Here is a 26,616-nt window from a genome sequence, read left to right as displayed (position 1 = left end):
AGAGAAACATAGATGTGAGAGAAATACATCAACTGGTTGCCACCCACATGACCCAACCAGGGCCGGGGACAAACTGCAACCAAGGTACGTGCCCTTAGCAAGAACCGAACCCTGGTCTCTCTGGACTGCAGGCCGTCGCTCTAACCGCTGAGCCAAACTGACCAGAGCTGCCTTTGTTTTTTAACCCCCATGTCTGAGTGTCCTCACTTGTAAAATAAGACCAGTAAGTCATACCTAGGTTTTGGGTTCGATCCCTGCTTGTGGCACATATGGGAGGCAACTGATGGATGTTTCTTATATCAATGTTTCTCTCACGCTCTCTTTCTTCCTCTCCCTTCCGCTCTCTAAACACATCCTCAGGTGAGAATTAAAAAAATAAGAAGACGACCAGTAAGTAATTGAGGTAAAATTATACCCGGTACGCATTAAATGCTATTAAGTATTGGTTATTCTTATTTGTGCATGTATTTCCTTCTATAAAACTATTTTAGAAAACCACTATACGTGTCCCATTGGCACATAGCATTCTGGAACGTTTTACCAGTGCTTTACTGTGCATACAAGACTTCATTTCCTGTAGTACTTACGGATCACCTTCATCCTTTCTCTTTTCCCTCAAGCCCCTGACACTGCTGGCCTGGTTTCAGGATCCGTCTCCTGAACCAGGGCACTTCTGCCTTGCTGCCTTTTCCTGGGTACGTGCCCCTTGCCTTGGAGCTCTGGATGGATTCCTCACCTCTGTTGTTCTCCTCCAGTTCCTGAGAGGGTCAGCAAGCTCACCCTGCAAGGAGACTATAAGAGGACGGGCTACGAGAACGCTCTGAGGGGCTTTAAGGAGGAGATCGCTCAGATTGGGATGGTGAGAATCCTTGCTTTTGCTCCCCTCTGATCCTGGGCCATTCCGAAGCTGGTTTGTCACTGCCCCAATGCTTCCTTTCCCCCTGCTGCGAGGGTCTAAGTGGCCCAACACAGTGGTGACAGAACCATAGGAGCCAAGTCTGAGTGGCTCGTTACCAGTGCTGTTATAATGTAGTACTTTGTCAAGTTCTGTCCTCGCTCCCATTTTACAGGTGAGCCCAGGGAGTCTTATCTGGCTTGGCACGGAAGGGGCCAAGTGGGAACTGGACTCCAGGTCTGACACCAAAGCCCAGCCTTTGATCTCCCTGCTTCAGCCTGTTCACAGGGGCCAAACAGGCTGACCCCCCATTGACAGCCTGATGCTGCTTGGCCCTTAGACACCACCCTCGCTCAGCACCCTGTTCCTCTCCAGAGACCTCATCCCTAGCCACATTGGGACGCTCCTTGGCCCTTCCGGGTCCTCTCTGGGCCGCAGATTGCAGTCACCACTTTCTTCCTGAGTCCTCTCTGACTCATGTCATTCCCCTGGACTCCAGGAGCTGGCTCTGCTCCCAGTGTACCAATGAGGTGCTCCCCTAGCCAGCCCACCCCTTTTCCAGTACACCCCAGCTGGACATGAGCTCTGCGGCTTTGGTCACACAACATAACTGAGCCTTAGTTTCACCTGAAGAAAACCTGGAATTTTTTTTTTCTTCAATATGTTTTTATTGATTTTTTAGAGAGAGAGATAGAAACATCGATGAGAAACATCAGCTACCTCCTGCACGCCCCCTACTGGGGGTCAGCCTGCAACCCGGGCATGTGCCCTGGCTGAGAATGGAACCAGGACCTCTCAGTCCACGGGATGACACTCAATTCACTAAACCACACTAGCCAGGCAACCTGGAATTTCTTATGGACCATTTCTTTAATGAATATTTCTTGAGTCTGGGATGAGGATGAAGAGAGTCTGAGGACAAGTGCTCAGCTCAGCACATAGCAGTGTCTGGCTCACGGCACGTACCTTGAATAGTGCCTGCCCCTCTGCTCTAGTTGCGAACTAATAAGTGACTCTTCACTCCTTAGGTCTAGGTAATGATTCTTATTGTTGAGACAGGACCATGGCTGCTGCTTCCCACTATGGGTGGGGGGCGTCCTCCGGCACCAAGTGGTTGATGCCATAGCCTTCGCCTTCCTGGCCTGTCTTAGGAAATGGAACCGCTCATCTTGGAGCCAGGAGTACTCCTTTTGCAAAAACTGGCTGAGTGTGACGAAAGCATCAACCATCTCTTCAAAACGGTGGAAAATGACAACAACCTGGAAGACTACAACATCCAAGTAGGGCCCCCTCGTGGGCTGGCCAGCCCCATGCCAGTCCTCCTTCCCTCCCTGCCCTCTGTCCTCCCAGCCTGACCCGAGCTTCTTGGCACAGACCCTGTTGGAGCTGTGGGATCGGGTAGCCGAGGAGTTCCTACTCCAGAAGCAGAGGATTAAGGAGCTGGACGAGACACTGCACTCACTCGAGTTCTCCCGGGCAGATAAAGTGAGCTGGCCCACAGATGGGCTCTTGGTGATTTCCACTTGTGGGATTTATGAGGCATCATCTGTTTCCTTTCAGTTATCCAGGAAAAGAGAGAGTCACTAACTATGACACCTTGTCATTTCTAGCTAAAAAACGTATTGAAGAAATATGTGGAAATCATAGAGAAAACATCCTACCTGATGCAGCCCGACGTGTACCGGCTGATAAATAAAGAAGCCATGGTAAGTGGTTTTCATGTGCAGAGGGGATCATGTGCAGAAGGAGCCAGGACCCCAGGGTGCTCCAGAGCCTGGGGTCTCAGGAATGACGGGCTTCTTATAGACAGCATTTCCAAGCAACTCAGGTTGGCCACTTAGGTTCAGAACCAGAATCTTTGTAAGTATTTCCAATAGAAATCTTTCTGAAGTACATTTTATGCTTCCTTGCTGTCTTAATCCCAGTATACCCAACACAGCGTCATCATTTTGAGCACTGACCACCTTATAAGCACCTACTGGGCCATGCCTCAGCTGCCGTGTGCGGTACGCAGTGCTACCCTGTGGAGGCATCGTCTTGCAGCTGTCAGTCTCGGGGTGGTTTGCGTCCTCATGATTGACCCCAGCCTGCTCTGTTTGTCTAGTTTTCCTGGTGGTTCTTGTCTCTCTTCCTGCTGGCTGTCTGCCTGTTGCTGAACCATGCCTGCCCGTGGCTGTCCCTACTGCTTCCCCGTCCACAACCCCAGCCTCCCCTAGCTGCTGCTTTCAGAATAAAAAAAAACAAAACAAGAAAGTCAAGGCTGTTCTGGATGTCTCCAGAGTCAGTTAAGTCTGACTCCTCTGCTGCATGAAAGGATGCTTCTTCTGGCTACTCGGAGGTGCATTTTGCCTGCATGGGTTTCCAGGTCCTGTGCAGAAAGCCAGGACAGATGATGGTGAAGGGAGTACAGCGTTCAGAATCACAGATGGGCTGCAGCACAGGTCTGTGCCTTGGGGTCCAGCACAAAGCAAGGACAGGGAGCGAGCGCAGACATCCCTCTTCACATCCCCCAGACGTGAGAGCTCCCCAAATAACTCAGCGCCTATACCTGGAACTCCCTATCCATGAAATGGGGATAATAATACTTAACCCCCAGCACTTGTTTAGAGGATGATAAGAGAGGGCTCAGCAATGGCAGCGCGCTCTCTCTCTCTCTCTCTCTCTCTCTCTGGCTAATCCTCATCAGAGGATTTTTTTCCCATTGATTTTTAGAGAGAGTGGAAGGGAGGGAGGGATGGAGGGGGAAAGAGAGAGAGAGAGACAGAGAGAGAGAGACAGAGAGAGAGAGACAGAGAGAGAGAGAGAGAGAGAGAGAAACATCGATGTGAAAGAGACACATTGATCAGTTGCCTCCCACATATGCCCGGTGGACCAGGATTGAACCTACAGCCCAGGTACGTGCCCTTAACCAAGAATCAAACCCATAACCCTTCGGTGCTTGGACTGACCACTGGGCCACACTGGCAGGGCTGGCAGCTCTCGTGTTGAGATGAACAGGAATCCTAACTTCTGTCCGTCTGATCCAGTAGGGAAGGGAGAGCTAGCAGTGCCCTGCTTTTGCTTCACTGTCTGGCTTGCCTGTTTCTTTTACTTGCTCTAACACTGGCACCTGCTACTTGCTCTGGGTGCATTTATCTCATTTAATTTCACAAATTCCCTGTGCTGTACATATCTTCATCCTGTGGCTGCAGAAATGGAGGTTCAGGAGATGCTTACCAATGCTAGGAGGTGCCGCTGGAATCACACCTCAGGTTCTAGTGACAAGTGCTACAGGAAGTTCTCATCACTGCGCTGGGCAGCTTCCCCCCCTGCCTCAGGGAAATGTCTGTGGGGTTTTAGGAAATGTGTGGAGGCATCTGGGGATGTTGCAGTCCCTGGGCCGAGGGGAGAGGCTGCTCTCAGTGATGGGGGCAGGGATGCTAAGTGCAGAACAGTCCCACACAATGAAGAAGGTTCCCACTGCCGTGCCCAGGGTGCCCAGGAGGGAACCACTGGGGTGACTGCCAATGGATGTTCTAGTTCTGGCCTCCTTGGCAGTTGGGTCCCGGTCCTCATCACAGCCAGATGCGCTGGTCCCTGATGGCTTGAGCGCTCTGCTTTTGAAACAAATAAATTGAAAAACAAAATACAGTTGAACACTGAGAGCCCACTGGAGGGCTTAACTCCAGTGACCCCAAGTCAGTGTCTAACCACCTGAGGAGGCTTTGGAGCTGGGTTGAAGCTCATGTGGTCACAGTTCATGGTTAAGCCTTCAGGAATAACCTTGGCCACTGTCCATAGCCACTGAGCCCCAGGCAGCTTCTTTGAATGTCCAGTGACCCCTCAGAACTCCTCGGACACTGCCGCCACGTTGCTTGGCCATGGCCGCGCTGGGCCCCAGGCCCTTAGCCTACACCTCACCTAGATCCTCTCCAGCCTCTCACCACCCTATCCAATTGAGCCTTGTTCTGACCTTCATGAGCCCCCCCACCCATCAAGAGCCTGCCTGCCTGTGACCACAGGTCATAAACCACGCCCTGCTGGGCAACCGGAGGGCCCTCGCGCAGCTGTTTGTCAACCTGATGGAGGCCACCCTGAAGCAGGAGCTTGAGAGCCGCCGCCGCTGGCAGAGCCTGCTGGACGCCTGGAAGTCTCTCAAGAAGGAGGCCCTGGTGCGGAGTTTTAGGTCAGTGGCTGCCCAGCTCACCTGCCCGGGCAACGGGGCGGCATGATCCTCGTTTTTGCTGTTGCTTTAAAGTGCTGTTGTTTTTCAGTGGTAAAAGTAATATGTGCTCATTTTTTAAAAAGTTAAAACAGATAAAAGAACAAAGAAGAACTTTAAAATCACCACTAATGCCTCACCACAGTAGGAAGCACAGCTGATATGTTGGTGTATTTTCTCCCAGGCTTTCTTAGACCCACACTGCACATGTAGATTTGTATCTTATTTCTGTCATAAGCATTTTCTGAGAGCAGTACTGTTTGGAAGCGTTTGTCTTTTATGCCCAATTTCCACTCTTCACAGTTGCACATAGCCCTGCATTACTGGGCCAAGAAGAGTGGCTGTCCCTCAGGCTTGGATGCATCCCACCCTCTGGTGGCAAATTTCGCCACGGGAGGGGAGGTGAAGTGAGGACCCATCTCCACGTGTCCTCTGCCATGTGGCATTTTTGTTAACAAAACGGTCTTGGACCTTTTGGCCAACAAACAAGGCTTTCTTTTGCTAAGAAAGGGATGCCTTGGGCCAAGATGTCGGAGGGCACCAAAGAGTGTCCATCTGTGCTGCGGGTCTAGGGGTGAGGGGTCCGTCTGTACATCTGCATTTCCAGGTGGAGAGCACCAGGGTCTGTAGATGAAGGAAGCTGCTGAGACCTGACTCTGCCTGTACTTTTCCTGTGACCTTGATCTAACACTTGAACTCTTGGAGCCTTTGTCTCATGCAAAGAGGGCACCATGGTGGGCTGGTGACAGGGTTCAGTGACGGTCAGCAAGATGCCACATGAAAAGTGTCTGCTCTGGGCTTGAGATGTTGTTCACAAATGTCAGTGATCATCAACAATGATGGCAGGAGCTGACATTTACTGGGAATTTCCCATGAGTCGGGCACTGTGCTAAGGGCTTTGCCTGCAATATCTTGCTGGGTCTTTATCATCATTAGCTCTGTTCCAGAAGAGGAAACTGAGCTTCAGAGCCAGGGGCAGTGATTCGCCCAAGGTCACGGAGCCGACAGGCAGCAGTCAGCACCCTCGCCCGCATCTGCGCCTGTTGGTCCCGTGCTCTTAGTGCCAGAGCCTCGCTGGCAGCCCCTCAGTTGTTCTTCCTTTCCCCTTCCTTCCTTTCCTCAGGGTCCCAGAGGCCTAAGGTGGGGCGGGGGGCTGGGGCGGTGTAAGGGTACTGGGGTGTTCTTACCATGCGTCTCAGCCCTCCCACCCACCATGCCTCTCCTCTCCATGGTGCCGATGTGTCTGGACACCCAGTGACTTCATGGCCAGTGAGCGGATCCAGACTCCTCCGGCTGTGAGGAAGGAGCTGGAGAGCATGCTGAAGAACCAGAAAGCCCTGCAAGGAAAGCGGCTGAAGCATCTCTGTTCCATCTGGTACAGCGGGACGGGTCGCTGGGGAGGGGCGCCTCCGGGGTCCACAGGGGAGGCGGGCACAGTCCCCAGCACTGAGCTTCTTCCCGAGGCTTCCTCTAGGCCAGGCCATCACCTCCTGGTTCTCTGGCCCTGGGCTGGCCTCCTGGGCCCACATTCTAAGGTGTTCCAACCCCGGGGGCCACAATGACCATGATGCATTTACTGCAGAAAGAAGTTTAGCCTGACTGCCAGAGAGCTTGGGAGGAATCGATTGGAAGGAAGGGCAGAGGGCGGGAGCAGGTTAAGGGGTTGGACTTTTTCCTGAGGATAGTGGGGAGCAGAGTGGCCCCATCAGCTTTGCAGTTTGGAGGGTAATTTGGAGTGGTCTGAGGCTGGAGGCCCAGAGGTCAGTGAGGAGACTACTGCTGTCAGACAAGGGACCTGGTAGAGGCTGTGGACACCCCCTCAGACCCGGTTCACCCAGCTCTTATCCCATAATAACCTGTTTGGCGGGAGATACACTGAATGTTCTAACCCTGGGAGCCCACTGCCCCGGGAGCCTGTAGCATCCACTCTCAGCAGCAGGATGGAGCCTGTGTGGTCCTGCAAGCTGAGACACTTGATGTCTTCCTTGGTCCCTCCCATCCTGGTAACCCCAGGACTCAGGTTCTTGTCTCCCCACCACAGAGCCTACGATCTCCCAGGATGTAAATGACCATGAGAGCCCCACATGGCCTCCCCCTGGCTGGTACTTCCTGCTCCATGTGCAACCTCATTTTCATGCAGGTGTAAAATTAATCTCAAAGCAAGGAGAAGTGCTTTTGTTGTTTTCCATGACCGCTTATTTCTGACTCAGAGCCCCTGTTTGTTCAACTGTGCAAAACTCAGTGCCGGCACCCAGGACCCTGCTGGGTCTGCACATCCCCCAGCTGCTCATGCACAGGCCCTCTGCAGGCTCCTGGGCAGTGAGGTGGGGAGAGGGCTGTGGGTGTTGTTAAGGTTTCCAGGACCCCATGCAAAGTCCATGGGGGATCCTCAGGGATGGTCTTATTCACAATAAGCATGTGTGCATGTGATTTAAAAGTAACTTTTTAAAATATGTTTTTTGTTGATTTTAGAGAGAGAGGAAGGGAGAGGAGGAGAGAGAGAAGCATCAATCAGTTGCCTCCCACATGCACCCTGGCCGGGGATTGAACCTGAAACCTGGGTATGTGCCCCGATCGAGAATTGAACTGGTGACCTTTCGATGCAGGGATGATGCTCAACCAATGGAGCCACATTGGCCAGGGCTAGAAATAAATTTTAAATTAATTTGTATTTTGGAATAATGTTAAGTTTACAGAAAAGTTCCAAAGATAGCACACAGAATTCCTGTTTATCTATCACCCAGTTTTCTCTAATGTGATCTTATGTTACCACTGGACATCTGTCAAAACTAAGCAATTAACTTTGATGCATTCCCATTAAGTAAACATTAGACTTATTTGGATTTACCAGTTTTCCCACTAATGTCCTTTTTCTGTTCCAGGACCCAGTCTAGGATACCACATTGCACTTAGTGTCATGTTTAGGCTTCAGCTTATGTGGTTTACACTCTCATACCGTCCTTTTTCTCTTTACTGCCCCACCATAATAGGGTGCCAAGACCATCCTGGGTTGCATGTCTTGTCCTGGCATAATCATTAATAGCATCCCTCCTTTCACTGTCAAAAATGTCCTAGTTTGAACAATAAATTGTGTGGTCCCTCTAGCCATATGCATTATTTCATATCATTAAACACCACCTAAACGTAGTGGTTTAAAACAACCACTATTTCTCATTTCTCATGACTCTGTGGATCGGTTAAGCAGTTCCTCTGGTCTGGGCTGGCTTGGCTGGGGCTGGATGCCCTCGGACGGCCTCACTCCCATGTCCAGAGCCTCAGTTGGGACAGCCGAGGCCTCTCTCCGCTTGTTCTCTCAGCAGCCAGGAGGCTTGGTCCAGGCTTGTAGGCACGGTGATGGTGGAACAAGACATCCCTGCAACAAGGGAGGGCAGGGAAATGCTCAGGGCCTTCCCACCTCTGCTGTGTCCTGTTTGCTAAGGTCCCATTGGCTGAGCCCAGACCCACGGGTGAAGAAATAGACTCTACTTCCTCATGGGAGGAGCTAATGATACTAGGCCATTTTTCAATCTGCCACCCTTTTTTAATGACTTCACAAGAAGAGTCACTGTACTTTATTTAGACAATTCCCGATTGTAGGATATGAAGGTTGTGATTTTCTTGTATTTATAAACAGTCATGTTCAGCGACTGTCTTTTTGCATACCTTTGTGCGCATTTTATATTGTTATCTTAGATCAGGGTCCTAGAAGTGGCTTCCTTCTTCAAGTGATGTAAGCTGTTTTTTTCCCCATTAGGGAAATCAGTTTTATTTTCTAAGTAACAAATTCATTAATATGAATTACCTTTTCATAAGGTGTGCACTTGGCCGCAGGAGACCCCCGGGAAGTCGCTTGGTTTCTCCATTATTTACACAGCTAGTAACTGGAGCATGCTCCCTGCAGATGCTACCAATTTCCACAAGTGAAGGTTTGATTCATGCATGGCTTACTTGTCATATCTTCCTCCCCCAGTGACCTTCTGCCCCCCAATTACAACAAAGCTCAGCTGGATGAATGGTATTCTTCTTTCAACTCCCTGAATAAGGACCTCGGTGAGTGAGGTTTGCGGATTTCACTCCTCTCGCCAGAACTCTATTCAAGTAGTAGCTTCATAGCAGCTGCAGCCTGTGGGTCAATCAGTTGTCTGAGTTTCTTATAAACTCAGGAGTGGGTGGCATGTCCCTCCTGGGGGAAACGGCATGGGGTGTGGATGGAAGCAGAAGTTCTGAGGGCTCTTATCAGACCACCAGCCTTGCCTGGCAGAGCCAGGATGGGGAGGATACTTCTGGTGAGACCTGCGGTCCTGATTCGGGCACTTTACTGGGGAGAAAACACTGCCCTTAGTGAAGGGGAAGCTCCTCTTTCTGATCTCCCCTCTTCCCTGTGGAAGAGCAGCTGACATGTTCTGTTTCTTCCCCGTGGAGACACCTACCACCTGGACTGCATGATGCGGCTCCGCCTGCAGTATGAGACGACCTGGCAGGAGTGCCTGGCGCAGGCGCAGCACTGCAAGGTGGGCGTCCCCCCGGCCCGCCCCTGCTCTGCCCTGGGCGCCTGCTCTCCTTGCTCACGCGCCCAAGGCCCTCACTGGCTATGGGTGTTCGGAAGCTCTGCCCTCTGCCTGGGCCCCGGGCCCCCTGTTATTCCCACCTACGCCTCAGGTGTAGCCCAGCACGAATGACACCCCCAGGAAGCCCTCCATGACCTCACAAAGTTATACAGTCTCTGAGCGCTCAGACTTCACCCTTGACACTCGGCACCACACAGCACTTGACATTGTTGTCAGCGGAGGTCACACCATGGGGTTGTGTCCAGTGCTTCCCTCTCATGAACAGGACTGTCACTGCCACCACACCCAGCCGTTCTCTTCACCCTAACCCACCTCTCTGGGAGGGGGGGGGGCAGTGAGTTCACCCACAGACCTCTCAGTGACGATGCCTGGTTTTCTGGGGTACAAGGAAACATTTTGTCAAATGCCCTCTCCCTGCCTCCGCAGTAATATTTTTTAGGTGAAAAAACAAACAAAAAAGCCCAATCAGTCTGCTGGTCTCACTCGGCAGCTGTGGCCGTCGGAGTCCCAGGCTCTGAGGGCCCACCTGCTGCCCCAAGAAGCCCCTGCCACTCCACCCCCTCCTGTCTGCCCAGCGTTGCTCGGCCACCACGGCTCTGAGGGGAGCGGAGCGCTGTGCAGTGTGCTGCACGCCCAGGTGCTGTGGCTTCTGTGGGCCGTGCCACCCACTGGCACATGCTGTCCTTGAATCCTACAAGGTTCTGCAGAGTGGGTGTCACCAGCCCCACGTGGAGATGAGAAGTCCAAGTGTGGGACAGGCCCAGGGGCTGCCCAAGCCCACAGGGCTCTGCCCATTTGCTCTGTGGCCTTCAGGACAGCCACGTGCCTCCCAGTCAGCTCTTAGGGGCATCAGACCTCAGAAATATAGGCTGGAGGGAGAGGAGGAGGAAAACCTTGTGTCCTCTGAGAGCCCCCCACCCGGCACTCGCCTCCCTGCCTGGCCAGGACTTCCCCTTTGGCCCTGAGCGCTGGGCCTGACCCTCCTCCCGGTGCCTTGTCCGCAGTGCAGGATCGAGTGTGAAGTCACCTGTACCCCGTGAGCACGGAGCCTGCAGGCCGCACCGCATTCCTCCTCAGCAGCACTGGAAATACTCAACCGCAGACAGATTTTTAATTTGGGGGAGGTTTGTTTATTTTAGATTTTAGGCATAAACCAAGGCTTTATTAATGCAGAGAGCCCTTTCCAGTTGGCATAAGCCAGTCACAGGAAATGGGAGCCCTGGCTGACCTGCAGCCATGCTGAGGCCATGTGGGATGGTCGCCGTGCCCGTAGGTTCTGCAGTAGGACAGGTCTGAGTTCGGGGTCGGGCCCCACCATGTGCCAGGTATATGCCTCCAGAAACTTCCTCCTCTGAACCTCGGTTTCCTCATCTGTCAAAATGGGGCTAGCGAGACCATTTCCGAGGGACTCAGTGAGACGAGGAGGGCAGCACAAAGCACCTGGACACAGTGGGCGGACCGCACAGACGGATCTCCGCTGCTGTGAGGGTTCCCCGAGGTTCTCAGGGACTGGTGGGAGGCAGACCTCAGGGCCCGAGGTGAAGCCCCCACCAGCCCTAAGCCAGACTCCGCCTGGCCCCCTCCAGGAGCAGCTGCTGGACTGGAAAGCCTTCACCGAGGAGGAGGCAGAGAGCGTGGTGAGCCCGTCCTTCTTCCAGGTGGTGGGAGAGTTCCAGAGCAAGGTGGAGGAGGATCTGGAGTCCTTGGATGTGCGTAGCTGGGGCCCGTGCTGCTGGGGAGAAGGGAGGGTCACCGGGGCCCTGGGCTGTGAGGAGAACAGGATTCTGGGGGCCTGAGTCCAGTTCCCTCATCATGGCCCCCCTCAGAGCAGGCCCTCTCCCCCGGGCACTCCAGGCTCTCACCCCTGACTCCCAGATGCCTGTGCACCACACTGAAGGCTCCCGAGCCCTTGCTCGGTCTGGGTGCTGAAGGGCCACGGGAGCAATAAGCCCCTGCCCCACGACGCTGAGAATCTGGAGTGGGGTCAACAGACGTTTTCTGTAAGGACCAGAGAGTACACACTGTAGGCTCTGTGGGCTGTCATACCTCTGACAAATTCTCACTCTGCTGTCATCTCACAGAACAGCCCAAGGCAATGTGGAAACGAGTGAGTGTAGCTGTGTTTCAATACAAGTTTATTCATGGACACCGAAATTTATATTTTATATAATATGTACATCATTAAATATCTTTTTTACTTTTTCCAATTCAAAAATTTAAACTCTGTGCTTAGCTCCCAGGGTCAACAGAAAAGAATGGAGGGCCACATTTAGCCCACAGGCCACATTTGCTGACTCCTGACACTGATGACAGCACAAGACACATAGATTTTTTAAAGAGGTAGAAGTGAGGATTTAACAGCAGAGTGTGGTGTTTAGCTGTGATGCTGAGTCAGAGAACTCCAAAGAAGGAAAGATGCCCGGACCGAGATGGGTATAGCCACCTGGATGCCCATGCTGGTGCCCAGGCCCCAAACTCCATCTTCTTCCTGTCAGTGACTTCAGTGGACACGGACAGGTCTAGACATGGGACTGCAGGGTCAGCCAGACCACATTTCTAGCCTTGGGCAGACTAGAAATGCTGTCCCAGAGGAGGGAGGGCTATGATCTAAGGTGAGGCCCAGAAGAAGACCTTGAGGGGTGGTGCCCAGGGAGTAATGGTCAGTCTTTGGAGGTATGAATCCTCTGGGGCAGTTGGCACTCAGGGCCCCTTCTCTGGGTTCTATCACTGCAGAAATCCTTTGAGACCCTAGCGAAGCAGACAGAGCAGCAGAGCTTGGACATCTTCCGCTACTTCCAGGAGGCCGTGCAGCTGTGGGAGGCACATCAGAGCAAGCTGTCTGTGCAAAAGCTGGAGCTTGGGAAGCGGATGGAGGAGAAGCACCAGAAGCACAGCCTGGAGAACCAGGTGTGGTCCCAGCACTCAGGGGAGCCCCACGGGGGAGGAGGGAAGGCCATGCCCAGATGGTTTTGCTTGGTAGCCTGTGAACTCAGCCAGCACTCAGATGCAAAAAAAGAAACACAAACAACTTTGACCCATGCTTCACACCATAAACAAAAATTCATTTTAAATGTAAAACCTCAAGTTAGCTATAAAACTTAAGCCGATGGGAGATTGAGGCTCACCTTGGTCATGGGACCAGATGGGAGTAGAAAATATTCACCTGAGTCTGGTCTGGGCGATGCAGTGGGTCCCTGGATCCAAATGTGTCTGTAAGAGAGTGAGCATGAAAGACAGACAGACTGAGGGTACAGAGCATCTGCCTCTGGCAGGGAGCTGGCTCCCACCCCGCCTGCCTGTACACAGTCTAGGGGGTGGAGGGGGTCTGCTCAGCATCTGATTTCAAGTACGACTGGTGAGGGCAAAGAGCAGGTGCCCTGGGAAGGTGTGGCAGACCAGGCTAGGTGGATGTGAGGGATGTGTCCCTGAGGAGTCCCATCTGAGCTGTGTCTCCAGGGCTGTAAGGTGGACAGAGAAGAATATGCCAGGCAGAGAGAAGAGCCCCAAGGCCTGGAGCAGTGCCCTTTTTGTCGAGAAGAGAGTCCTGGGCCTTCCCTGGTGCCTGGATCTCAGTTCCAGTGGCAGGGTCTCTGCATGTCACTTATACTCCGCAAGCTCTGGTAACTCCTGTCTGCTTCCTCCTGTTTCGGGGATGGCTGCCAGGCCCAGGAGGCCCACCTTGATGAGCTGTTGGACCAACTGAGGCAGCAAAGCAGTGAGGGAACACTGAAGTCTCACCTGGAAAAGACCAAAGATTTTCTGAAGGATATGAAATGCAGGTAGGCAAACCAGACCCCAAAAGACAGAAGGGGATGACCTGGTATTCATACTCAAGGTCAGAAACTGCCTGCTTTGGAGCCCAGGGGTACGCCCAACAAACTCAAGATTAAGAGGTTGACCCCAACTTTAGAGAAGGCTGTGGTCTTTGGTAGCACTGCTTCATCAACACAGACCTCCAGAGAGAACTCCGATCTGAGAGTCTGTGGAGGGAGGGCTCAAGGCCCTGTAGTTTAAACACGAAGAGCACAGGCCCTCCCCTTCCTTTAACATTTTAAAACATACATGCTCTTTGTTTTTTGTTCTTGTTTTTTTTTTAATGATTTTTTTCTTTATTGACTTTAGAGAGAGAGGAAGGAAGAGGGAGAGAGAGATAGAGACATCGATGAGAGAAAACATCGATTGGCTGCCTCCTGCATGGCCCCCACAGGGAATCGGGCCCACAACCTGGGCATGTGCCTCGACTGGGAATCGAACCAGTGACCTCTTGGTGTGTGGGTCAACACAACCACTGAGCCACACCGGCCGGGCCATACATGGTCTTTGTTAAAGAAAAAAAGTTAACCAATATAAACATGCAGAATAATGCCCCTCTTTCCCGCCCAACTTCTTGTTTTTATGGGCATGTGTATATGTGGATACATACACATATATAGTGTTTTTAAAATGAAGGTTTGATCATACTATGCAAATTGTTCTATAACTACAAATGTATTTCCGTTTTTAAATCACCATGTAGAATTCATTATGATTGCTTCATAATGATTTAACCATCTCCCAGTTGATCAGCTTTTTGAGATTGGTTCCAGTTTTTCAAAGTTAAAAACAGTTGTCTGTGAACCATCTTGTGAATTTGTGCCTTTGTACAGCTAATTCTGTGAGGACCCTTCACAGAGCACGAATTGCACTGCTGATGGTTTGCAGTACTTAGAAGTTTGTCTTGAGACAAATGAGTAACGCCCTGGGAAGTCTCCTTACCTGGGAAACAGGTGAACGTCTGAGTCTTAAGGCACTGGAGGGTTTGATGGGATAATGTAGGTGAAGTTCAAGGACAGGGTTAGGACTGTGGGCAGGAAGTGGGAACTTCCGTTACAAGAAGCAGAGAACACTCTCCTGTGTGTTTTCTAAATGTTCTACAAGGAGTGTGTATTCCTTATATGATCAGAAAAATATTAAAACAAACCAAGGACTCTTCTTGTAAAAGAAACTTATACAGCTCTGTGCAGAGCTAAATGCCAAATTCCAGCCCACCTCCATGGGGTCACGGGCTTTTTCACACTCAGCTGAGCCCTTCTTAGATGACGGTCTCACCTGCCTACCTCCCAGGTATGAACGTTTTCATGTCCTCTTGACAAAAGAAGCAATGGAGTATTCAGGGATCATACTGAAAGAACTCAACACCTACAGCTCCAACCTCAGCCGACACTTCTTCGTGCGGGAAATCTTTGAACAGGTACAGAGGGATAGAAAAAGCCCGGCCACTCATCAAGAAGCAAAGGAGGACTCAGGTTCTGATTTGCTTCCATTCTGAACACCTCCCCTAACCCGTGTGGAGTTAGAATCTATGTCAGGACATCACGGAGTAAAAAGCTGAACGCATCTCTAAAATAGACTTTCTCTTTCTCTGACTAAGAAAGGTTGAAGGGCTCAGAACACAGGCTTTCAGGCTTGAATGGAGTGATCATAAAAAGGCAAATTTGGATGATTCTGAGTTCATTCACCCAACCCACCACTGCCACATAACCCCCAAAACACAGCTCTGACCCACCCACTGCCCTGCCCACAAGGGCCTCACCAACTCTGCAGCCTCTACCGAACCCAACCCACAGCCCCCAATCCCAACCCACAGCCCCCAATCGCCGCAGAGGCCCACACCCGGTTCCCCCCTTACTGTCCCTGCTTCAGCTAACTCCTCAGTCTTCCTGCCCCTGCCCCTGCCCCGCCCTTCCTCATTCTGCTCCTCCCCAGGCACCTGCCTGTCCCCACACATCCCAAACCCGCCCATACTTCCAGTCCACTACCAGAGACAAGTGCCCCATCCACTCTCTCATCCTTACCTCCCATGTCACCTTCCTCGCCTCTCTCTGAGAGTGCTTGCACCTTGGTTGCTGTCCAACACAGGAGTTGGGAGCATGTGCTGAAGGTATCTCCTGAAGGGCAGGTGTGCCTAACTTTGATCCAACTTGGATTGCCCTCAGCAGGGACCTGTCCTCAGGAAGCCATACTTCTGCTGTGCCCTCAGCACAGTGTCTTGCACGTAATTCAGACACAGTGACTGCCCCTGGGTAACGCATGAATACCTGGAAGGTCCTGGTCTGACTCTCCCAGAGTCTGGCTCTTTCCCACACACCAAGCCAGAGTCCTGCTTGGCGAGAGCTGTAACTGAGTGTGGTTGACACTGGCCGAGGCTTTCCTGTGTACCTGGGATCCCTGGCCCCTCAGGGAATCCCTCCTCTAGGCAGGGATCTCCGTTCCAATTGCTCACAAATGCCCCCTGTGGCACCTGGGGTGAGGCAAAGCTTAAGCAATAGGAGGGTGAGATCAGTCTGGTTGCTTGGCTTAAAGGATAGGCCCTGTCATGGTCTCCATGTCACGAGGGAGGACTCTGAGCCCAACAAGGCTTTTCTGTTTTATTTTTTTCTTTTTCTTATGATTTTATTTTCAGGATTTTATTTTATTATTTATTTATTTATTTATTTATTTTATCCTCACCTGAGGACACTTTTTTTTTTTTTTAATCCTCATCCGAGGACATTTTTCCATTTATTGTTCAGGTAGAGTGGGAGGGAGAGAGAGGAAGAGAGAGAGAGGGAAACATCGATGTGAAAGGGACACATCGAGTGGCTGCCACCCACATGACCCAACCAGGGCCGAGGACAAACTGCAACTGCGGTATGCGCCCTTAGCAGGAACCGAACCCGGGTCTCTCTGGACGGCAGGTCGATGCTCTAACCACTGAGCAAAACGGTCAGGGCTTTTTTTTTTATGTTTTATTAATTTGTTTTTGTTACAGATGTTTATTCTTTTTCCCCCATTGACACCCTCCTCTCCATCTCCCAACCCCTTCCCCAGCTTTGTTGTCTATGTCCATTGGTCATGCATACATGCATATAAGGTCTGTGGTTTATCTCTCCCCCACCCCCACCTCCTGTGAGGCTTTTCAGTCTGTACCCCACCTCTATGTCCCTGGGTCAGTTTTGTTCAGCAGTTTGTTTAGTTCATTATATTCCACAAATAAGTGAGATCATGTGATATTTGTCTTTCTCTGCTTGGCCTGTTTTGCTTGACATAATACTCTCCAGATCCTTCCATGCCATCTCAAAGGATAAGAGATCTTTCTTTCTTACAGCTGCATAGTACTCCATTGTGTACATGTACCATAGATTTTTTATCCACTCATCTACTGATGGACACTTGGGCTGTTTCCAGATCCTAGGTCTTGTAAATAGTGCTGCTATGAACACAGGGGTACATATATTCTTTCTGATTGGTGTTTCAGGTTTCTTAGGGTATATTCCTAGAAGTGAGATCACTGGGTCAAATGGCAGTTCAGTTTTTAACTTTTTGAGGAAACACCATATTGTTTTCCACAGTGGCTGCACCAGTCTGCATTCCCACCAGCAGTGTACTAGAGTCCCCTTTTCTCCACACCCTCGCCAACACTTACTGTTTGATGATTTGTTGATGGCGGCTATTCTGACAGGTGTGAGGTGATACCTCATAGTTGTTGAGCCCCACAAGGTTAAATGGGCTTGCCCAAGGTGACCCAATATATAAGGAGCTGGGATTCAAATCCAGACCTGCAAACTCCACAGAGCACACTTATCTATGGTACGCTGTATCTATAACTTCACCCAAGGGATTGGTAGCATTAACTAGAAGGCTCCCAGATCTTGTAAGTCATGTTTATTCTGTATGTTTGAGCCCAGAATGAACTGGGTGCAGCGGATTTCTGCCCCTTTGTTTTAATCTTTCAATTTATACTTTCTGGCTCTTTGTTCCAGGGCACTACTAAAGCTGTGTCAGAATGAGATTTGATTCTATTGATGCCCACTTTGTAATGAAAGGGTTTGCTGGTCTGTTCAGGATTAAGGAAAATGGATTCCCTGTATTGGGAACACCCTGACAAACCTCCATGAAATGCCTGCATTAGGTGTTGGGGTGGGAGGCAGGTCCTTTCACTTAAAAGAAAAGAGATGTCCTTAGAGGTGGACATCCAGAGGAAGACAGCACTGCTCACTCCATGTCCTGTGTTTTTTCCCCTGTAGAACTTGGATGGGGAAGTCATTCTCAAACTCAGGGAACCAGGTAAACCATTTCCAAGTCAAGCCTGATTTTCCCTGATTCCATTCTTGTATATTTTTGGGCTGGGGATACTCAATTCAGGCTACTTTGATAACCTGTCTTTCCTTGTGCTTTGGGGTTGGTTCTCAACAGACGCACATGAAAAGTGTTTCCAGGAGAGAATGACAAAACTGAGGGGGAGGCAAAAGAGTAAAGAGGAAATGAGCAAAAGTGAGGAAAGCAGAAGTAGAGACACAAGTTCCCCCTGGCCAGCAGAAGAGATGGAAGAGGAAAGCTATCAAGACACTGAGCCCTTCATAAATGAAGAGGTGGCAGTGAACCAGCAGGGAAAATTCACACTGAGTGAAGAGCTGGATGGGATGAGAGATGGCTCTATTCAGGAATTAGAAGAAATGCAAGTTGAAGGATACAGCTCCTTAAAACCATCCCCGAACCAGGAAAATGTGATGGTTCAAGAAAAGGAGAAGGAAGAGGAGGATGAGGAGGAAGAGAAGAGGAAGATGAAGGAAGAAGAGGAAGAGGAGGAGGAAGAGGAAGAGGAAGAGGAAGAACAAGAGAGTTTATCTATGATTGAGGTAAGTAAGCAGTGGATTTATGCTTTTGCATGGGGAAAGTGTGTTATGTTTGCTGTGTTATGAAAGCTTGAGTCCCCAGTCACAGTCTCCCTGGGGTACCTATAAAGAATCACAAAGGTTTGCACACCTTTTATTTTTGTCAACAGGGATCTAATTCTTATCTCTCATCAATGGTTTTTAAAACTCACCTTCCTCTCCTCACATCCCATCCTACAACCTACTCTGAAGTCAGATAGCCTTCCTCCTTTTGCCCTGGTATCCCCTATTTCCTAGCTCCTCTTTATTGTACAGATCAACTTAGCCTCTCTATCCCTTCTCTTCTCATTCTCTGGTTGTATAAAACAAAAGACCCATCTCCAGGTTGGCAGACAGAGCTCTCCACAGAGTACAAGGAAGTAACTCTCATCTTATTAAATCTTGTCCAACACATTCAAGCTCACAGAACAGTAACTTGAGTTTCATAATCATGAACTTGCAAAAGACTCTTTTTCTGTATTTCTGTGGAAGAAATGGCACATGAAACTTCTTTCTGAGGAGGGATCTCAAACTCAAATGCCCCAGGTATGTAATAGAAAAGAGCTGGAGACCAAGGGTAAAAGGTAACAAGTGGTAAAGAGTCTTGTCTTGTCCATTCAGGTTGCTGTAACAGAACAGCATAGACAGGGAGGCTTATAAACAACACACAAAATGTTCTCACAGTTCTGGAGGCTGGGAGTCCAAGATAAGGCACCAGCAGATCTGGTGTCTGGTGAGAGCCCGCCTCCTGGTTCATGGACTGTCATCTTCTCACTGTGTCCTCACATGGTGGAAGGGGCAAGGGAGCTCTCTGGGGGTCTATTTTATAAGGACACTAATCCAATTCATGAGTGCTCTGCCCTCATGACCTTATCACCTTCTAAAGGCCCACATTGGGGATATAAGTTCTGCGAGGACATCCAACATCCAGCCTATGGCAACCATGCAATCATTACTCAGTTCCAGACAACAATGCTAAGTGGGAAGTAGGCTCAGAATTGGCAGATTTTCTGATTTTTAAGAGAATCCCCAAATCTAGACTATATGTGGAATTTCCTGATTTTAAAAGCACTATGTGGTCAAAAACCAGCTACAGGCCAGATTCGGCTCACAGGGTTACAACCTCAGATGTCAAGGAACCTGTGGTTGGGGTCCCCAAGTCTGTTTGATGATATCACATCTAAAGTTTTGTTTTCTGCTTAGTCCGAAGCCCAGGAAGAGAGTCTAGGGGCTGAATCCCCTGAGGACATGGAGTCCTTCACAGTCTCCAGTGGGAACACTTATTTTGTCTTCATACCCCTGGAACAAGAAGAGGAGGATTGCCAGAGGCCCTACACCAACCTTTCTTCCATTTTCATAGACGGCACTTCCAACACCAAGTTCCTAGAACGAGTAATAATTTCATCCGCACTAGTTTCAGAAATTAAGAAACAGTGAGTAGGCAACTCTTTTATTCTCATTCTCTTGTCCTGAGTTTTATTAACAAGGTGAATTATTTTAACAAAAAAATAGACTAATTGCAGCTAGAAAAAGTCAATGCGTAACTGAGGGTAGGAATGAGAAACATAATAAAAAATAGCAGATGCACAGGAATTATTTGCAGTCACAGGTATCCTCTGTGAGAATGACTCTTCCACCTGTCCCAGAATGCCTTGCTGTCTTGGGCCTTGTACTTAAGGCAGTGTTTTGTCTGTAAGATGTTTCTGGGTTCTAGATCATTGCCCATTGGTAATCTTAGGGTTTCTTACTTTTAAAAAATAATTTATAGATATAGACCATAGGTGTGAGTATATCAGTGTGGTATTTGGCTCTGATTTTGTGACACATTTAATACAGAAAATTAGAAAATTGAAAAACGTACAATGAAGAATATAGAAATGACCCACAATTCTATCACTGAGAATTTACCTCTCTTAACCCCCAAGTTTCTGGGCCTTCATGTTTGAATTTGGACCAAATATGGAAATTAGCATTTGGCTTTAGGATAGTATTTCCACTACCCTCCTGGCTCTATACTGCCCTCGCTAGGACTAACCAGCTATAGAGCACCTGGTTAGTCCACCTGCCATGTTTATACATGGGCAGGGAATAGAAGGAATAAAGTCTGGCCTTTGTAGTATTTTCTCCTTGACCTCACCCCTCCTTCCTCTGTCACAGGCCTTAGGCTGTCCTCTCCATAGCCCATAAACAAAGAGAAGCAAGGACCAGCATAAGAGCCAATATTTATTGAGAAGATTTAATACTTTCAATAACTATAAGAGGGGTATGAGAATTAGCCCATTTTAACAATGAAGAAACTGAGGCTTAGAGAGTTAGTGACTTGAATAAGATCTCTGAGAGAGGAAGTGGTTATATCCATGGTATGAATTTAGACCCTGTAATTCCAGAGTCTTGAACCAAACACTATGCCATTTGGCCTTGGAACTAACTAGAAAAATAATTCTTTTTTTTTTTTTTTTATCCTCACCCGAGGATATTTTTCCATTTTTTGTACAGATAGAGTGGGAGGGAGAGAGAGGAAGGGAGAGAGAGAGAGAAACATCGACGTGAAGGGACACATCGAGTGGCTGCCACCCGCACGACCAACCAGGGCCGGGGACAAACTGCAACCGAAGTACGTGCCCTTAGCGGGAACCGAACCCGGGTCTCTCCGGACCGCAGGCCGACGCTCTAACCGCTGAGCCAAACTGGCCAGGGCTAGAAAAATAATTCTGTGTTTAAATGATTAGGTTTGCATGTTGCAAGATAGCCTACATACCAAAAAGTATAGAAACCATGAAGGTATAGTGCAATGAATTATTCAAAGATAATTGGCAACCAGTACCCACAAGAAGTGTAACTTATCAACTCTCCAGGGGTCCCCCTCAGGTACCTGTCCCAAATCACTGCCCTCTATTCCCCAACGACAACAAGTATTCTAATTTCTGAATTAGTTTTCTTGTATTTGAACTTTATTTAAACGGAATCATACAGAATGTACTGTTTTATGTCAGTTTTTTAAAATTATATTTGTAAGATTCATATGTATTATTTATGTGGCTGTTGCTCATATTTTATTTCCATATAGTATTCCATTACAAAAATATAGCCCATTGTATTTGTCTAGTCTACTGCTGATGAACATTTGGGTTGTTTCCCATTTGGGGATATATCAACAATGCCACTCTGAACATTCTTATATGTACAAGTCTTTTGGTTAGCATACGTGTATATACTTCTGTTAGATATATAACTAAGAGTGGAATTGCTGGGACGTAGAGTTATATGTGTGTCCATCTTGAGGTGATACATCCAAAAGATACTATCAAGAGTTTTCAGAAGAGTTTTTAACAACAGCGTGTGAGAGTTCCGCTTGCTCCAAATGCTTGCCGATCCTCGGTATTGTCCATGGTTTTTATTTTAGCCATTCTGGTATCTGTGTAGTGGTGCTTTATTGTGGTTTTATATTTATTTTTCTGATGAGCAATGATGTTGTGCACCTCTCTATACACTCATTGGCCATTTGGTCATTTTATCTTCAAATCTTTTTTTTTTCTGGTGGATTGTCTATCTTTTTTTCTCATTGAATCATATGAGTTAGTTACCTCCCCTAGATATAAGGTTTTTGTCAGGTAAAATACATGGTAAATATTCGTTCCCTCTCTGTGCTTACCTCGTTTACTCTCTTAAAGGTATCTTTTGATGAACAGCACTTCTATTTTGTAGTAAGGTCCTAATCTTCCATTTTTTTCATTAGGGTTAGTATAATTTGTGTCCTAAGAAATCTTTGCTTGCCCCAAGGTCATGAAAGTATTCTCCTCTGTTATGTGCTACAAATGTTATTGTTTTAAACTTCCACAGTTAGGTGTAAAATCTATCTGGAATTGATTTTTTTTTTTTTAATCCTCACCCGAGGACATTTATCCATTTTTTGTTCAGATAGAGTGGGAGGGAGAGAGAGAGAGAGAAACATCGACGTGAAAGGGTCACATCGAGTGGCTGCCACCCGCATGACCAACCAGGGCCAGGGGCAAACTGCAACCGAGGTACATGCCCTTAGCGGGAACTGAACCCGGGTCTCTCTGGTCTGCGGGCCGACGCTCTCACCGCTGAGCCAAACCAGCCAGGGCAAGGAATTGATTTTTTTTTATGGTGTGAGGGAGGAATCAACATTAATTTCTTCCCCATGTGGATAACCAGCTGACCCCAGGCCGTTTGAGAAAATTCCCCTCTCAGCACTGCTCTGCTGTGCCTCTTCCTACTGCTCTGTGTGTCTGTCCCTGCATCACCACCACCTTGCTTGGTTACTGTTTCTTTATTCTGAGTCTTACTATTCCAGAGCGTCAGTCCCCCAAATCTGGTCTTCTCCAAGATTGTCTTGTCTATCCTTGACCATTGGTATTTCTATATGCGTTTGAAATCAGTTCCTCAGTTTCCATAAGAGGACGTCTGCTGAGATTACTTTTTGTTATCTCATTGAATCTATAGATAAATTTGGGGAGAATGGACATCTAAACAATACATAGCTATCTTTTTTTTTTTTATCCTCACCCAAGGACATTTTTTCATTTATCTTCAGACAGAATGGGAAGGAGGGGGGTGGGGGGGAGAGACATCGAGTGAGAGAGACACATCAACTGGCTGCCACCCACACGACCCCAACCAAGGCTGGGGACAAACTGCAACCGAGGTACGTGCCCTTAGCGGGAACCAAACCCGAGACTCGGGTCCACGGGCCAACACACAAACCCCTGAGCCAAACCGGCCAGGGCTATACATAGCTATCTTAACAATACATAAATTCTAAAGAGGAAGAAGTGATAAGCTGGGAAAATATTTGTAACTAACATCACAGTCAAAGGATCTCATGTTCCCAATATATAAAGAGCTCCTCTATAAAGAGATTGATAAGACAAAAAGCAGCTACACAACAGAGAAATGGGCAAAAGATACTGATGGATAGTATGCAGAGAAAGAAAATAAATAGTCTTAAATGAAAATATGCTCAGTCTCAGCCATAACATGACAAAATTGTCAGATTTAAAAATTTGGCAGTGTACTCTGAGGCTATGGAGCCATGGGAACTATTCCTCACTGCGGAGGAGAGTGCAAGTTGCTTTGCAATGGGAGCACTTTGGTTGTATCCTCAAGAATCACATGTATTTTAGCCTTTGATTTGGCAGTTCCAGTTCAGGGAATTTACTCTACAGAAATGCTTCTACGCGTGACATATGTACACTGTGGCCTTCTTTGTAAGAACAAATGTTTGAAAACCACCCAATGTCCTCCAGCAGGGATATGGTTAAAAAATGATGGTCCGCCCAGATCAAAACATACAGTGCATTTGGGAAATAAAATAAGGACGAAAGAGTGAAAGGGCAAAGCATTTTATCAATATGGAAAGATCTGTCCCTGGTCATGATTGCTGGCAGTGGTGTCCCTCGCTTGTCTCTCCCGCAGACTTCGAGCTGGCTTTTTTGAGCACTTAGAGAAGTGGTTTGACCAATGTGCTCTCAAAGCCCGGGTCACGGTGGCCACCAAGATTGATGAGCTGAATTCAGAACTGGAGCTGCGCCTACACCTGCACCAGCCAAGAGCCCAGCGCATTGAAAAGGACATCCACAATGTCAGGGCAGGTACAGTGCCTGCCTGGGAAGACCGCCTGCCCCTGCCCCTGGTGTCTGTGCCCCCACAGCTCCACGTTCATTAGCTGCCCTAGTGCGCACCACACAGCCTTGATCTTATTATCACACTGTGGGAGATGTTTGTGAGGGTTTGCACCTCCCGGGCTGGCAGAGAAGGTAGTACTCACAATACTCAGTCAGGACTTTGTCATTGTTTTTTCTTTTTTAAGGACATTATTTACTGAAATGAAGAGTATTATCCTGTGTTTACTGTGTAATCCCAGATCTGTCCATATGCCTGTCAGATGTGTACCTACATGGAAGATGCTCTAGAGCCAAGCCTGTAGCTCAGGGATCAGAGATATCAGGCTCAACCACTGCAGCTGTGTGACTCTGGGCAGGTTACCTGACTTCTCTGATCATCTCTGACCTGCAGAAGGGGATGTTGGTGGTGGTAGTGGTACAGTGAGGAATCCTGAGTGCCTCATGCAAGCCACAGCCTCCAAAGTGGTAGCCATTAATTCCAGTGTATAATTTATAACACTTAAAAAGAGGTACCTTTTCCCTCTTAGGCAGAGAACTCCATTAATGGGTGGGAGGCACACTTTTATTTGGACCTGAAACCAGACAACCAGTGGATCTGGGCTGCCTGTCACTACTTGAGCCAATTAAGCAGAGACAAGGTTGAATCATATATGAGTGTTTATTCCAATATTGTTGGCAGTATGGGGGAGCAGTGGGTATCCCTGAAAAATATGCTCTCCTTCTCCCCTTAAACCAAACTGCTTATACTGGGTAATACCTGGGGAAGTAGGCAAAGGGAATAACAATGGGTGAAATGGTTACAAATTACAGGCATGGGGTAGTAATTCGGGCTGGGGGACGTGGTCCGGGGCCTATAGAGGGTTGTCTCCAATGCACCCCCTCCAAGACTCCAAGGTTGTTTAATCTTTCCATAATGAGGAGGCAGATCTTGGATAAGGAGAATGGATAGCATTTCCGAGGTAAATACCCAGGGGGTACAGCTCCCGGTCAGGTCAGAATGGGCTTTCTTTAATCAGAACAAAGCAATCACAATTAACAGAGCAAGGATGATTAATATTTCTTATAACTATGGCTAGTCCCCACTATCATTAGTTCTCTATTATTCTATTATTTTCCCTGCCCCTTTCAGATCCTTCAGTGACCTGTTAAGTTTTCACTTGTGTCACACTTCAGGCTCCATCATAGACCTTTAGAGCTTGCAGACAGTCCCCACAGGATCCCACCCAACCTCCTATCGGCTGGGGCAGTGAAATGGTTATGGAATCAGACAACCTGGCCTGGAGTCCCAGTGTTCGTGGCCTTAGGCAACTTCCTTGACTTTTGGAACCTCATTGTCTTCATCTGAAAAAAGATGCTTCCTGAAGCCTTGTTTCCTTCCCCTTCCCTGGCTCCCTGGCCAATGCACACTGTGTAAGTCAAGGCCAGAGAAGCAGCATCCCAGAGCACACTGTTCATTTTTTATAGAGCTGGGACCACAGCACTTTCACCACTCCCAGCAATAGGAAGGTCAGATAGGGTGGTCTGGGGCTGTCTGCCAGCTCTAAGGCCTATGATGGAGCTTTTGAAGCCAAAGTCCTGGTTCTTTTTCTTACACCTTAGAAGTCCATTGGAATTCAGGCTCATTGGAAATGAGTAGCCACTGATCTAAAGGAACAACCCCCAAATGCCCAGCTGTGGGCTAGCTGTTGTCTCCTGGGCCCTCTCACCGAGATCTGTGCCCTCCCCAATACCTTGCCCCATCCCACCTGCTCCCAGGTTGGTCTCTCCATTACCTTGCCCCATCCCACCTGCTCCCAGGTTGGACTCTCCATTTCCCAGGCCTTGTTCCCTTCAGCTGCAGGCAGGTGTCCTCACCAGCAAGGACCAGCCTGCCCATAGCGGGGCAGAGCCCCCTCTCCAGTTAGAGACCTTGAGGCAGTCTCGGATGGGCCTCCCTGGGATCTGCGCCCACTCCCAGCCAAGCCCTGGTGAGGGCAGCGGGGCAGAATGAGAGACCATAGCCTGAGTGCTCCCTGCTCTGCAGCAGCTGGGAAAGGCAGCCAGCACTGTCCAGGAAAGGAACATCCCGAGGTGACTCAGGATCCAGGGGACCTCAGCTCCCCTCATCCTTTTAGCCGAGCTCTTGCTTCATCAAGAGCGTTTGGACAGCCACTGTGCCGGGGTGACGGAGGCGCTGAGGAAGGAGCAGCTGATGTTCTCCCAGTTCCAAGAAGAGCAAAACACGAAGACTAAAAACTTCCGCAGCAGGATTTACGACATGGAACACGTCTTCCTGAATGCCACCAGGAGCCAGAAGTAAGGGCCTGGAGTCCCCACCCTGGCCTCATGGGCCTAGAACCCAGCCAGCTGGCTGCTCTCAAAGGAGTGGTCCCTCCCTGGTGGATAAAAGAGTTGGGCTTTCCAGGCCCTGGATCAACCTTCTCTTTTCGGGCCCCTGGGCCTGGGATGGAGGATGGTGGGAAGGGTCAGAATCCTCCCACCAGGAAGGAGCACTGGCCCAGCTCGAGGTAGGGATGCACTCAGGACCGAGCAAGGGGTCCTAGGATGGCCATCAGGGATGTATAGAGCCTCTTGCGTGTTCAAGGAGGCCTCTGTCAGGTGACAGGTGAGGAGGCCTCACAGGTGTCCATGC

The 26,616-nt window shown here is 49.1% G+C and overlaps 1 protein-coding gene across 1 annotated transcript in view; it reads left to right on the top strand.

Annotated features, from left to right (window-relative positions):
• Positions 1-26,616, top strand: part of CCDC180 (coiled-coil domain containing 180) — a 58,349-nt gene that overhangs the window by 5,362 nt on the left and 26,371 nt on the right. Inside the window, exons 4-20 of the mRNA XM_036261767.1 lie at positions 756-859; positions 2,047-2,175; positions 2,270-2,380; positions 2,506-2,601; positions 4,897-5,060; positions 6,352-6,471; positions 9,067-9,146; positions 9,519-9,607; positions 11,251-11,373; positions 12,398-12,571; positions 13,328-13,443; positions 14,768-14,894; positions 17,710-17,749; positions 17,879-18,321; positions 19,540-19,769; positions 23,776-23,951; positions 26,099-26,279. Coding sequence (XP_036117660.1) covers positions 756-859; positions 2,047-2,175; positions 2,270-2,380; positions 2,506-2,601; positions 4,897-5,060; positions 6,352-6,471; positions 9,067-9,146; positions 9,519-9,607; positions 11,251-11,373; positions 12,398-12,571; positions 13,328-13,443; positions 14,768-14,894; positions 17,710-17,749; positions 17,879-18,321; positions 19,540-19,769; positions 23,776-23,951; positions 26,099-26,279 — 2,503 coding nt within the window. The remainder of the gene's footprint in view (positions 1-755; positions 860-2,046; positions 2,176-2,269; positions 2,381-2,505; positions 2,602-4,896; positions 5,061-6,351; positions 6,472-9,066; positions 9,147-9,518; positions 9,608-11,250; positions 11,374-12,397; positions 12,572-13,327; positions 13,444-14,767; positions 14,895-17,709; positions 17,750-17,878; positions 18,322-19,539; positions 19,770-23,775; positions 23,952-26,098; positions 26,280-26,616) is intronic.

The sequence above is a fragment of the Molossus molossus genome, unplaced genomic scaffold (assembly GCF_014108415.1).
Source record: "Molossus molossus isolate mMolMol1 unplaced genomic scaffold, mMolMol1.p scaffold_m16_p_14, whole genome shotgun sequence".
NCBI classification, from domain to species: Eukaryota; Metazoa; Chordata; class Mammalia; order Chiroptera; family Molossidae; genus Molossus; species Molossus molossus.
Note: the sequence above shows the minus strand (reverse complement) of the source record. Positions and strands in the feature narration are given on the sequence as shown.